This window comes from Sebastes fasciatus, chromosome 13 (assembly GCF_043250625.1).
Source record: "Sebastes fasciatus isolate fSebFas1 chromosome 13, fSebFas1.pri, whole genome shotgun sequence".
Classification (NCBI taxonomy): domain Eukaryota; kingdom Metazoa; phylum Chordata; class Actinopteri; order Perciformes; family Sebastidae; genus Sebastes; species Sebastes fasciatus.
In genome coordinates, this window is record NC_133807.1 from 15581283 (window position 1) to 15594531 (window position 13249).

Below are 13249 nucleotides of genomic sequence, written 5' to 3' on the forward strand. Positions count from 1 at the left end.
TATATTTGTTTATATATGTTTAAATATATATATATTTGTTTATATATGTTTATATATATATATTTGTTTATATATATATATTGTTTTTTAATTGATGGGTTACTGCTGCATTCTATTTCTTTTGTATATATATTATTATTTAATTACATTTGTTTGCTTTATTTATTAATTTATTTTCTTTTATTTATGTTTTGTTTTTATTTTAACACATTTTAGACATTTTCCTGCATCTTTTATACAGACAGAAACGTCTACATTTTGTTTTAATTTTAATTAATTTACAAATAAACTCATTTGAATACAAAACTACACTACCCAATAGGCCTAGCGACAAACGATCACGATGCATTATGGGTAAGTGGGAAGTAAACACAGACACGTTGACCATGGAGCATTCAGAGCAGAACCGAACCTCAGACAGTAAAGGAATGAATAAGACGGATATTTTACGGGACTTTCAGGTGTCTTTTTTCGCAATGAGTCGTCTGGTTTCATTTCCCTGGACCGTGAGTATATGACCGGGTGCTAGCAGAGCTTTTATCTCGTCTCCATGCGTGTTACAGAGGGACAATACCACGCCAGACTCCATGCACATATGTGTCCATTCGTAATTCATTGCTCAGCGGTAAACATGCTATGTGTCAGAATATGACTAAAAGTATTTCACAAATCAGAAGGACTGTTCGGCATAATTCGGCACACATGATCCACCAAATAATTTTATTCTCAGTCTTCTTTAGTTCAGACAGCAATACAGTTTGCAAATACTAGACTGTGGACATAACGGGAAACCCAAGGTTGACTTGTCAGTGTATAAATTAGAATGGCTTGATTGTGCATCGAATTATTTTTTTTAGGTTAAATTCAAAGGTTTTATATGTCACATACACAAACAGTATATCTAGTGAAATGCAGGGTGGTATATAAAAGTAGTGTGAAATTATCATTATTATTATTATTAATAATAATATTAATAATAATACGAATAATAATAATAATAATTAGAATAAGAGGATGAATAAGGATTAGGAAAAAATAAATACAAAGGATGAAAATTCAAAGATTAAAAAGGATAAATATCACATTTATATCAGTCTTTTTTGATATTCTGTTTAATAGTAGATAACTTAAATAAATGTAGGCAAAGCAACCATGAAAGATCTGTGAATGGCCCTCTGCACCAGGTTTTGGCCCGTGGAAGGAAGAATTATGAAATTAATGTCATTTTTATTTGAATATTAAAGTCAAAATGCTGATAATGAAAGAGAGAAAGTCCAATTAGTGAGATTAAATCCATAATTCTGAGAAAAAATTGACTTTTTTTCTGAATTAAAATCTTTTTTTTAATACTAATATATTAGCAAATACACCAATTAGATTCTAGGTCAATTACAATTAAAGACCTAGAATTTCTAACTGACAATTTCTATTTTTCAGTTTTTAGAAAAAGACCTTGAAAGCAACAAATCGTCAGACCTGATATCAGACATCCTAAAACAGGTAAGTATGTCTGCAGACACACTGTTCATGGTCTTCTAATCATAAAACAGTTGTCAATAGAATAATCAATAATGTATCTTTTGTGTTTCTGACAGACGTGTCTTCACTCTCTGAGCCGGACGTTTCCTCCATCATTCAGATACAGGAAGCTGTTCCTTTCTGAGCTCATCAGACGGGTTGGTGGTCTGTCAGTCTGTCTCTGAACAACATTCATATAAATCTAAAAATAAAGAATGGTGATCTATCAGATAGTTGCTGTGCTTTTTCACTCTGAACTGAAGCGTTGGACCGACATCTCATCCGTAATGAAAACAGTTCCTGTCGTTGTGTCGTGTCTCCACAGCAGGAGGCTGCAGGCTGCGATCCTCTGGACGAGCTGTACGACGCTCTGGCTGTAGTGGTGGGAGCCGAAGACACAACCGAGTGCTACAAGAGCTACTTACTGGTACCAGTACACGCTCATCATTCACTGGATTACAGCCCCGCTCCTCATGGTGTCCATGATGAAAAATAAACACATTAGTGAAACATACAGTATTTAGTATTTCCTCTTCCATGTTCTAGAAGAAACCCAAAATACAAGTATACACCTGAAAATGAGCATGATATGATCTCTTTAACATTTTGATGTTTGTCCTGCAGCCTAGCGGTGATGCCGTCAGCCTGTTGGAAAACGTAGCTCTGATCTCAGAGGGGACCACGGGCCTGGTGACCTGGGAGGCCGCCCTCTACCTGGCAGAGTGGGCTCTGGATCACCGGCACACCTTCACTGGCAGGTATCCAACCCCTAAAACCACCACGAGAAAAACTTAATAAATTAATTTCATTCAATGAGAAAGCCCCTGCATCCCTTGACTCTTTTTAAAGTGTTCCCTGGGTCTCCTCTGCTCTGCAGGACGGTTCTGGAGCTGGGCAGCGGTGTGGGGTTGACCGGCATCACCATCTGTCGCTCCTGCAGCCCAAACCAATACGTTTTCAGTGACTGTCACCCCGGAGTCCTGCAGAAGCTGAGAGACAACGTCCGACTGAACGGTCTGATGTCTCCCACAGTCGCCGTGGAGGAGATGGACTGGATGACGGCGACGGAGGAACAGATCAGACAGATCGGGGGCGACGCCGTCATCGCTGCAGGTCAGTGTGAGCCAGGAAGAACATCCAGTCAGCCTCATTCAGCCGTGTGAACGATGAAACCTAGATGCAGATGTTTCTTCCCTGTGGTGCAGATGTGGTGTATGACCCAGACGTTGTGGAGAGTCTAGTGAAGCTGCTGTCCAAGATCCTTAGGTGTTTGTCTCCTGAAGTCTTCATCTGTTCCACTATAAGAAACCAGGAGACGTACAGCGGCTTTAAGCAGCACCTCGGTAAGAGAGGAGCTTTTATTCTTACAGATATCTGAAGATCTGTTGGAAAGTACTGGTGCTGGGAATCTGGTGGGAATTTATTTTATTTATTTATTATTATCATGACTATTTATTCTTATTCATAAATTTAAATATATATTTTATTTTATAATTTATTTATTCTAATTTTATTACCTTTTTTTTCTCCTTGCTGTTTTTGAATAGTTTGTTTTTCAATTTTTAATTATGATCTGTTATACGGTGTATGCATGTAACATGTATATATTTTATTTGTTGTGGTTTCGGTCGTTGTATCAGCCAACCTAACCTTCCTGTCTTTATGGATAAGCCTGATGTTATTTTATTTTTGTATATATATCTTTTGAATGCTGTTAACTGACTGAATATGTTTTGTTTTGACAGAAAAAGCAGGAATCCGCCATCATGTGATCACAGGAGCCGTCAGCCATGTGTTTCCTTACAACCGAGTCTCTGCTATAGAAATTATTCAACTGTCACAACTGTAGCACAATAAAATTTTTATTTACAAATGTACAACGTATCAAAGTGTCCTTTTTATACATTCAAGTAATCTGAAGTAGAAAAAAAATAACGCTGGAATGAAAAGGTAGAGTTTATCTCTACCTTCATGTTACAACGCAGTAAAACTAAAGATGTCTTTCATCCCAAATAATCGAACACTTCTCTGCCTTTCATCCCCCTGTTGACACATTTCCTGTTGGTTTGTCTACACAACACAACACTTCACCTCCAAGAATGAAGTTAAAGGGAAACACAGGGTCAATTATTGGTATTGGTCATTTTAAAGTCACTCTCTGGTGTTCCATCAGGAAGCAGCGATCAGAGGCAGGACGTTCTGGTCCCAGTTGTCATCCCAGCGCTGCCCTCTGCTGGTGCGGAGGTTCCTCCTGAACGCTCCCAGTCTGCCCTCCGAACTGGGAAACTCTGACAGGAGAGACTGAAAACACACAAAGACAAATCAACATCATATAAAAGAAGTAGTGATGGAGGGGCGATGAAGCCTTTTGAAGCTTCGGGGCTCCAAACGCAGCGACATCTGGTGGTCTGAAAACGTATACTAGTCTCTCGAGACGGGCCGAAGCACCACAAGCTCTCTGATTTTAATAGTATTATGAAATGTGCTGCATTAAGTGTAGATGGTAATTCATTAATGCATTATCCAAAAATCCTACATATTTCTCAATTATTCTCCTGTCTTCTTATCCCACTAATGTCCCAGTAAAACTTTCTAATCTGAATGAAGCGCTTTCTGAAGCACCAGTACCGTCTGAAGCTCCAGATGTCATCAGTCACATGATATTCCTCATTTGACACAAGCTCCAACACGATGTATTGAAACAGGAGTGAAAAAAGCTTCTGTGTCATTTGCCCATCTCTAAAAAGAAGCTTAAACAGTGAAGCCAGAGAGACTGCAGATCTCTGAAAGGTCTTAAATGAGGGCTGTGCTTGGTTTTGGCTCGACTGTTTTCAACATGGCGGCTGGAGCAAACTTTCTAATTTTACAGCTAAACAGTACACAAGATGTTTCTGAAAACATTTGAGGCGAGAAATAGGCATTTCAGTAACAGAATATTGATCACTAGTTTGACCGTTTGATCGGAGTTCACGAGTTTTGCGAACTGTATTTAACAGCTGCTGTAGAGACAGCTTGTCTCTGATTGGTTGTTTCCGTTCAGGTGCTGTGAAATGCCGTTAGGAGCACAGGAGGACACAGAGGAACATGATTATTTTTTCACAGATTATCCATCTCATGCACTACTGTCAGGATATAGTGACTTGTTTTATAAAAATAACTTTTTTTTTATCATATTTGCTCAAAGTGACCGACTGCAGCTTTAAATCCCGACCAGAAGTGAGACACTGAATCTTTGAGTTAAAATATACTGAATGCCCTTTATCATGTTTACGTGTCTGTATCTTGGGAACATTTGCAGGTGTTCCTCTCACCTTGAGCTGCTCAGCGAGCTCCTGAGAGTCTCTGAAGATCAGTCCGTTCTCCTCGTGCTTCACCAGCTCGTGTAAACTGAAGGAATAAGACACCGTTGCGTTAGATTTGACACACATATCAGTATTACAGATTAAATGCAGTTTCCAAAGATCAGTTTGCTCTACAAGTCTCCGTCACTTAACAGGTTTTCTGAGCCTTTTTAGTTTATTTTTGAGTTCCTTTGACACAAATCATTCATAATCTACTAAGAATGCAGCAATATGAATGTCATCATCTCAGGACAACTAATGGACTCTCCTTGATAAAAAGCAGTAAAAGACCAAAAGTCTAAAGCTCTGTAATACAGGCTGCAGTATTCAACAGGCTCATGCTTTGTATATTTGTGTATTTATATGTAAAATGTAAAACACCCTGGGCGGACGTTGCTCACCAGTTGAAGTGGATGGCACAGACGGGCAGGCAGCAACCGAACATGTCCACCACCTTCATGGGGAGATCCAGACCGCTGGACGACTTGTGGAGACAAACACCCAGGTCTGCTGAACCTGACAACACAAATACATACAAACATATTGAAAAAATAAAATAAAATAAAAAATTCCATATAGTCAAGCTTTGCCATATGCAGAGGAGGGTTGATTCCTATTTCATGGGATGCTGGCTAACCATCTGTACATGTGATGGAGGAGAGCTGCTGAATGCAGTGCAGGTTAAATGGACTTTTAACAAAACCATGAGACCTAGTGTTGCTTTTTATGTGCATTTAATAAGTTCACTATTAAAGGTGAGATTTTAATAATGAAAATGTGCAAAAGTTCCAAACTTAATGAGCTTAACCTCCCGATTCTTACCCAATAAGACGGGATAGTCTTCTGCCTCCAGCCAGGGGGTGCAGATCTTCACATGCTCCAAATGCAGAGAGTCAATCAGCTTCTTGTAGTGTTCCTTCTGAGGACCTTTACCTGCACACACACACACACCAAAAAACACACTCACACACGACTGAAACCTCTTTTGAAATGAGACAGCTTGACAAACAGTAAGGCAGCAGAGTTACCTGTGATCACACAGACTAAAGAGGGTAAGGAAGCTCCTCCTGTGATGAAACCTTCGTACTCTGTTGAGGACAAACAGGTGATGAATGATGACGTTTAATCCTCCGTGTTTAACAGCAGCAGTTTAAAACCTCTCGTACCTTCAAGAGCCGTCAGCAAAACGGAGAAGTCTTCGTCCTCTGTGGCGAGGAGGTAGAAACAAACAAGAGTTGGAATTTAAACACGTCTGATTTTAGGACTCTGAGATGAAACATTTGAAGTTGGATTGGATATTTTTCTACAAACAAAACCTCATATCATCAAGCAACATGTGATGATGTTCTCCAACTATTTCTGTGACTTTGTTTAAATCAGCAGTTTATTGTTTGTTGGAGGCAACGGGACAAAAAAGGAAATACAACAAAGATCTTCTCCTCCACAGACATTTATTTGCAGCAGGTAAAGATCAGGGCTGCAACTAACGATTATTTTCATTGTTGATTATTTTCTCGATCAATCGATTAGTTGTTTGGTCTATAAAATGTCAGAAAAATGGGGCGCCGCGGTTTATGTTTATTCAGCGAGTCATCTTAATGTCTCCTCCTCTCACCTGTCCAGCTGGTGCTGCTGAGCAGCAGTGCCGGTCGCTCCGTCCTCAAGGTCACCGTGTCATCAGTGAGGTCACAAACTGAGAAAACTGTCCTCTGCATCTCCACCTTCACCTCCTCAGACCTGTAAAACACACAACAGGTGAGTCAAGGCAGAGTGTGTGTACTAACCAGTGTAGTGCTACAGCTACACTAACTTAATAAAAGTGTCTTACTGTATACATCTTTAAGATCTGGACTAAAGTTAAAGGTACCTCTCCATAGTCAGTGTATTACTTACTGTAGATGGAGTTTAGAGAAACAGACACTGAATAACATCCAAACTATCCCTTTAAACAATGCATTTGTTGGTTGTGATGGACTCATAAATCTAGCAGAGATGAAGATACACAAGGAGACAAAATGTCTACGTATTGTTACATAATGCCTCCCTGACAAAATGCCTCGGTGGCACCCTTATAAACAGATATAAATGTTTCTCACCCTTTGCTCTGGAACTGAGGATACGTGTTGGCCAGTCTCATGAAGAGTTGGTGCTGCTGCTTCAGTGGAGTCTCTCCAAAGATGGAGGGAGGTCGGTCGTACAGAGTCGTCGCCCTGCAAACAGTCAAAACACTCTCTCTTCACTTTCCTTAAAGATAAATGGGCTGAGAGGTATAGTCGGGTTTTATCTTTCAGCTCTGTTTGGGTCCAAAGGAAGACCCAACTGCCATAAAATTAGTTGTGGATATTAATTTTCCCCAGAGGATGAATGGTTATAAATTTAATAAGCACATGAACTTTCTATTAGCGCCACCATCATGACAAACTTTATTTATTTAGACTCAAAGAATAGTTAAATTGTGACTGTGGGGGATATTTACTACATCAGACACAACTAATCATCAGGGACATTTTGCGTCACAGCAATTTTTCTATTTAGTTTTGCACATAAAGGGCCACAAGTCCTCCGTAAAGATCCCACTGAGTTGTTTCTTCGAAGCCTCACTTTCATACTGTTCAGGTGTAATAAACATTACAGCCTCTAGAGGCTGCTAGCGAGGCGTCACAATTTTATTTTGTTAAATATAGCATGATAAGAGCAAAACAAATCATACTTGATGCCCCAGTTTTTCTGCAAGTCGTCCTTCATTGCGTTGGTAACACACAGGTTGTGAGTGGCCAGAGGGCCGAAGAAGTGTTCGTACCTGGAAGGAAAAAAAAAAAATATCACTGTCATGATTATTTTGTGAGTTTTTTGGGTCCTATTAATACACCTATAGACACCCAAAAATTATACAAAATATAACATAAAGTTCAAGAATGTTTTTGTTGTAGACCGGGCACCACAGATCTTTAATTTATTATCTCAAGAAAATGCATTTGTGGTCTCAAGATAACAGCCCGGAAACCACAGATAATGTTGGCTTCAGTAATCTCCAGTCGTTAATCGTTTATTAAACAGTAAACTGCCCCTAGCAGCCTCTCAGTACTCACCACTTTGCCAGTCGGACCACCGGGTGCGTCTCGCCGAGGCTCAGGGCCATGATGGTGTAGCCGTAGTTGTGCCAGTCGATGACGAGTCTGCTGCCACGCAGGACGCACACGAACCAAGCCACCGCGATGGTGGGCAGGCCCGGGGGATTCTGGTATACAAACACAATCATTAACATCAGCCTGAAGGGCAGTGTTACATTCACTTTATAAAACTAATTACAGCAGAAGTTACTTAAATAGGACAAGAAATTAATAAATAAAAACACTGTTATGTCCCTTTAATTCCTCACAGTCTGTTCCTCATCATTTCTTTATTTATAAGGACAAAAAACATTAATCAGTGTTTCTGTAAATGTGCCAGCTGGCTAATTTCCAAATGAAGTGCATCCATCGATAGATACAGACTGAACATCAAAAGTCCAGTACCTGCATCAGTATATAAGACTGAGTCTCCATCTTCAGCAGCACATGAAGGAGCTGCAGACACTGAAGGATCACCTTCGTCACATATGTGAGGATCTTTGGTCCCACTGGAAAAAGAGACAAAGCACTGAAAACGACAACATCACTTTCTGGGATATTTCATCATTCATTGAAAAATTCCCAAATTAACAGAGGTGGAAAATAATTAGGTACATTTACTCAAGTACTGTACTTAAGTACAAATTCAAGGTACTTGTATTTTACTTGAGTATTTCCATTTTCTGCTACTTCATACTTCTCCTCCACCACATCTCAGAGGTAAATATTGTACTTTTTACTCCACTACATTTATCTGACAGCTTTAGTTACTTCCTGTCCAGTGAAAACCAGGTATCTCCAGATGTGTTGATGTTGAATGTTTGTGATAAACTGAAGGACGAAGTGTTCCTTTATGTGTTGAGAAAATCCTCCTCCTTCTGAAGCTAAATAAACTCTTTAAAAAGCCTCTTGGATCAGCTGGAAAATGCATCATCATAAAGCTGAAAACAGTCTGTTTTTCTGACTTTTAAGAGATACGTGGTTCTCACAGGACGGCTACAAACATATGATGATCTTATAGACCATGATGCATTGCTGTAGATTAAACTATCCAACAGGATATAAAGGAGTTAAAATGCAACATACACATTAATGCAGCAGTAATATTAATCCAGAAACATCAGATAGAATAGGAAAACACTGACAGGGAACATTTTACTGACACATCTATACTTTTACTTTAAGTACTCTAAATACATTTTGCGGATAGGGTTTGAATGCAGGACTTTTACTTGTAATGGAGTAGTTTCACAGTGTGGTATTAGTACTTCTACTGCAGTAAAGGATCTGAATACTTCTTCCATTTCCGGTGTCAAACATAAAACAGAGTCAGTGTGATAAAATGGTTCCTCTTACCTCGAACACCTTTCACTTCTGTTATGGGCACCATCTTTATTTTCTCCTCTCTCAACACGTCTCGATGAGGTTTGGTATCTAAAATGAGAAAATATCAGAGAAACAATACATCACTTTTTATAGCTCAACAGATGGAGGACATTGATGAACGTATTATTTACGTAGATATCAGTGGTGTAATGTACTAAGTACATTTACTCATTTACTACTTAAGTACAAATTTGAAGTACTTGTACTTTTGAGTATTTTCTCCTCATGCCACGTTCTACTTCTACTCACAGCTTTAGTTACTTTATAAATGAAGACTTTTGCACACAAAATATATGACGAGTTTATAAAATATGATGTCTGATTAATCAATTAGGCTAGTCCGTTCACAGAAAATTCAATGGCAGCTGTTTTGATGGTTTAAGTAATATTTCATGTAAAACCCTTTGGCTCCAGATTTAATAATGTTAATATGTTTGTAATAATTTTCAGACCTGCTTTTAATGTGTGATTAATATTGTGTGTTTTATTTCTTTTTTATGATGTCCTTTTTTTATGATCTTTTTATCTATGTAAATAAAATGTATTATTATTATTATTATAAGGTTGAGATTTGGACTAAACAAACACTGTCACTTTGGGCTCATTGTGTCGAACATTTCTCACTATTTTCACTATTTTTACAAACCAAACAATAAGTCGATTAATGGAGAAAATAATCAGCAGATTAATTCATATTGAAAATAATCATTAGTTAATGCAGTAAAATCCTGCTTTTACATTAATGCATGAGTAATAATAATCTAATGATATACTATAATAGAATAGTATAACAGTCACAGTTTTAATACTTTAACTACATTTGACTGATTATACTTACATACTTTTACTGAAGGAACATTTTCACTACAGGACTTTTTCTGTATACAGTATTTTCACAGTGTGGTCGTAGATCGTAAATTCGTGAGCCTGGTTTGATAGCTCAGGGCTTTTGCTCTTTTCTATCCATAGATAGGCAATCATTGGGAGGGAGGAGAGAGGAGATGGAAATGGTGTTGAGGCAGCATGGCCAGTTGAGTTTTTTTGTTTTTGTTTTTGTTTTTTTCCTAAATATACATGTTTCTCTTCTTTTTTCTTTCTTTGTTTTCCTCATAACAAAATAAAATAAAATGAAATATGGATAAAACTAAATGGAGAGAATAAATAAATAAATAAATAAAATAAATAAATATAAAAAAGAAAGAAAGAAAGAAAAAAGAGAGATAAAGAAAACTTTAAAAAAGCCAACATAACTGGGCAAGATCAATATCATGTGACTGTGTGTGTGTGTGTGTGTGTGTGTGTGTGTGTGTGGTTGAGAGGGGTGGGGGTGGCTGACTGTCAGTCAGGGTGCAAATCAAATACAGAGTGGCATTAGTACTTTTACTGTATACAGTAGTTTCACAGTGTGGTATAAGTACTTTTACTGTATACTGTAGTTTCACAGTGTGGTATAAGTACTATTACTGTATACAGTAGTTTCACAGTGTGGTATAAGTACTATTACTGTATACAGTAGTTTCACAGTGTGGTATAAGTACTTTTACTGTATACAGTAGTTTCACAGTGTGGTATTAGTACTTTTACTGTATACAGTAGTTTCACAGTGTGGTATAAGTACTATTACTGTATACAGTAGTTTCACAGTGTGGTATTAGTACTTTTACTGTATACAGTAGTTTCAGTGTGGTATTAGTACCTTTACTGTATACAGTAGTTTCACAGTGTGGTATAAGTACTTTTACTGTATACAGTAGTTTCACAGTGTGGTATAAGTACTTTTACTGTATACAGTAGTTTCACAGTGTGGTATTAGTACCTTTACTGTATACAGTAGTTTCACAGTGTGGTATAAGTACTTTTACTGTATACAGTAGTTTCACAGTGTGGTATTAGTACCTTTACTGTATACAGTAGTTTCACAGTGTGGTATAAGTACTTTTACTGTATACAGTAGTTTCACAGTGTGGTATTAGTACCTTTACTGTATACAGTAGTTTCAGTGTGGTATAAGTACTTTTACTGTATACAGTAGTTTCAGTGTGGTATAAGTACTTTTACTGTATACAGTAGTTTCACAGTGTGGTATTAGTACCTTTACTGTATACAGTAGTTTCACAGTGTGGTATTAGTACCTTTACTGTATACAGTAGTTTCACAGTGTGGTATAAGTACTTTTACTGTATACAGTAGTTTCACAGTGGTATTAGTACCTTTACTGTATACAGTAGTTTCACAGTGTGGTATAAGTACCTTTACTGTATACAGTAGTTTCACAGTGTGGTATAAGTACTTTTACTGTATACAGTAGTTTCACAGTGTGGTATTAGTACCTTTACTGTATACAGTAGTTTCACAGTGTGGTATTAGTACCTTTACTGTATACAGTAGTTTCACAGTGTGGTATAAGTACCTTTCCTGCAGTAAAGGATGTGAATACTTCCCCACCACTGGTATACTTATATTTATATTGTTTATGTGTTTCCTTTTGCTGCTGTGAAAGCTTTGTGTAAACATATGAATGTATGAGTGACAGTATGAAACTACATTCTTACCTAAAAACCCGACAAAGCTAACATTATACCCGTGTTTGCTGAGGGACAAGGAGTGATACTGCATCCGAGGACTGCGACCCAGGTCCCCCAACACCAGCACACACACCCGCCGGTCAGTCCCAGAGTCCCGCCGCCGCAACCACAGACACACCAGACCGGTCACTACAGCCAGAGACACGACCGGCAACGTTACACCCGAACCGGAGACATAACACGAGATTAAAACCGCAGAAACTACCCCAATAACAGCTAGAGGAGCTGTGCAGCTGCAGCGCGGCGCCATGCTTGTTTGTGATTACTGATGACGTGGCTCAGCGGAGGAGGTGGAGCTTCACATTTAAAGGGACCGCAGCCTCTCTGGTGCGTTCAGGTACAACTAAGGAAATAAGTATGATAATCACACTATAAATATGTGATCAATAATAAAGTGTCTCCTAAATTATATATATATATAATTGTGATTATATATATATATAATTGTGATTAATCGCATGAGTGTCCATAGTTAATCACAATTAATGGCACATTTTTCATTTTTATCTGTTCAAAATATACCTTAAAGGTCCCATATTATAAAAAAGTGAGATTTTCATGTTTTTTTTAATTATAAAGCAGGCTTAAGTCCTAAATAAATAATGTGTAACTATCGAAACACTCAATCCACAGGGAAATTCACACAGCCGTATTCAGAAACTCTTCATTTGAAACAAGCTGTTAGGATTTCTGCCCATTTGTGATGTCACAAATATACAATATTTAGACCCGTGACACAATTTTAAGCGTAAACAGTCTAAATGTGTCCCAGTTTATTCCTGGTTGCAGTGTATGTGAATGTCATCAGCTGACAGTAAGTACACAAGCTGTTGCCTAGCAATGCAATTCTGTTGCAATTCCGTCACAATTCCGTCAAAATGCGCTAAAGCGCAGCGTTTCAGACAGAGGGTGAATACAGGCATATTCAGGCCGACAGTACGAGGAAAATAATTGTTTTTTTTAACATTACAGTATGTAAATATGTTCTAGAAGAAACACAAAATACAAGTATGAACCTGAAAATGAGCACAATATGGGACCTTTAAAGTGAGATTTGACTAAGAGAGATATTTTACAGTGGTTCCCAACGTGGGGTCGGGAGCCCTCTATGTGGCCATAAGGCTAATCTAAAGGGTTGAGAGGTGATTATTATTATTAAGAAATAAATGTTTGGCTATATTTTCATAGCATTTTTTTTTTACATGTTTGTTTTATTTTGTTGTTTGTGAAATTGTGACGTAATAGATGGTTTAAAAGAAAATACTTTAAAGTTTGGTTTGGTAATGACAGCCTGTCTGACGTCATGGTC

General features: G+C 38.0%; 2 protein-coding genes across 4 annotated transcripts; one reads left to right on the top strand and one right to left on the bottom strand.

Moving 5' to 3' along the window:
• Positions 1-346: 346 nt before the first annotated feature.
• eef2kmt (eukaryotic elongation factor 2 lysine methyltransferase) lies at positions 347-3398 on the top strand. 2 transcript variants are annotated; one of them, XM_074655788.1, is made up of 8 exons: positions 347-506; positions 1438-1500; positions 1596-1676; positions 1844-1945; positions 2143-2276; positions 2396-2631; positions 2724-2861; positions 3264-3398. In XM_074655788.1, exons 1-8 carry the CDS (start codon positions 351-353, stop codon positions 3365-3367), a joined length of 1014 nt encoding a protein of 337 aa, XP_074511889.1. In that variant the 5' UTR covers positions 347-350; the 3' UTR covers positions 3368-3398. The 2 variants fall into 2 exon arrangements, with proteins under 2 accessions (XP_074511889.1, XP_074511890.1); XM_074655789.1 differs by having other exon boundaries at positions 1847-1945.
• alg1 (ALG1 chitobiosyldiphosphodolichol beta-mannosyltransferase) lies at positions 3363-12228 on the bottom strand. Of its 2 annotated transcripts, XR_012596684.1 has the most exons (14): positions 11908-12228; positions 9326-9403; positions 8375-8478; positions 7949-8097; positions 7570-7659; positions 6956-7069; positions 6475-6596; positions 6026-6064; positions 5888-5947; positions 5682-5792; positions 5261-5375; positions 4830-4905; positions 3510-3819; positions 3363-3455 (listed from the first exon to the last, which is right to left on the bottom strand). XR_012596684.1 is itself a non-coding variant. In XM_074655787.1 (13 exons), exons 1-13 carry the CDS (start codon positions 12188-12190, stop codon positions 3688-3690), a joined length of 1473 nt encoding a protein of 490 aa, XP_074511888.1. In that variant the 5' UTR covers positions 12191-12228; the 3' UTR covers positions 3497-3687. The 2 variants fall into 2 exon arrangements, 1 of the variants encoding a protein (XP_074511888.1); XM_074655787.1 differs by lacking the exon at positions 3363-3455 and having other exon boundaries at positions 3497-3819.
• Between the last annotated feature and the right edge of the window lie 1021 nt (positions 12229-13249).

Excerpts from the sequence above, each read along its gene's own strand:
- eef2kmt (XM_074655788.1), top strand. The coding sequence starts at position 351 with ATGGGTAAGTGGGAAGTAAACACAGACACGTTGACCATGGAGCATTCA. Across the intron at positions 507-1,437 it reads TGGTTTCATTTCCCTGGACC|TTTTTAGAAAAAGACCTTGA; the intron begins GTGAGTATATGA and ends TCTATTTTTCAG. Across the intron at positions 1,946-2,142 it reads GCTACAAGAGCTACTTACTG|CCTAGCGGTGATGCCGTCAG; the intron begins GTACCAGTACAC and ends TTTGTCCTGCAG.
- alg1 (XM_074655787.1), bottom strand. The coding sequence starts at position 12,190 with ATGGCGCCGCGCTGCAGCTGCACAGCTCCTCTAGCTGTTATTGGGGTA. Across the intron at positions 7,660-7,948 it reads GTGGTCCGACTGGCAAAGTG|GTACGAACACTTCTTCGGCC; the intron begins GTGAGTACTGAG and ends TTTTCCTTCCAG. Across the intron at positions 3,820-4,829 it reads AGCTCGCTGAGCAGCTCAAG|TCTCTCCTGTCAGAGTTTCC; the intron begins GTGAGAGGAACA and ends GTGTGTTTTCAG.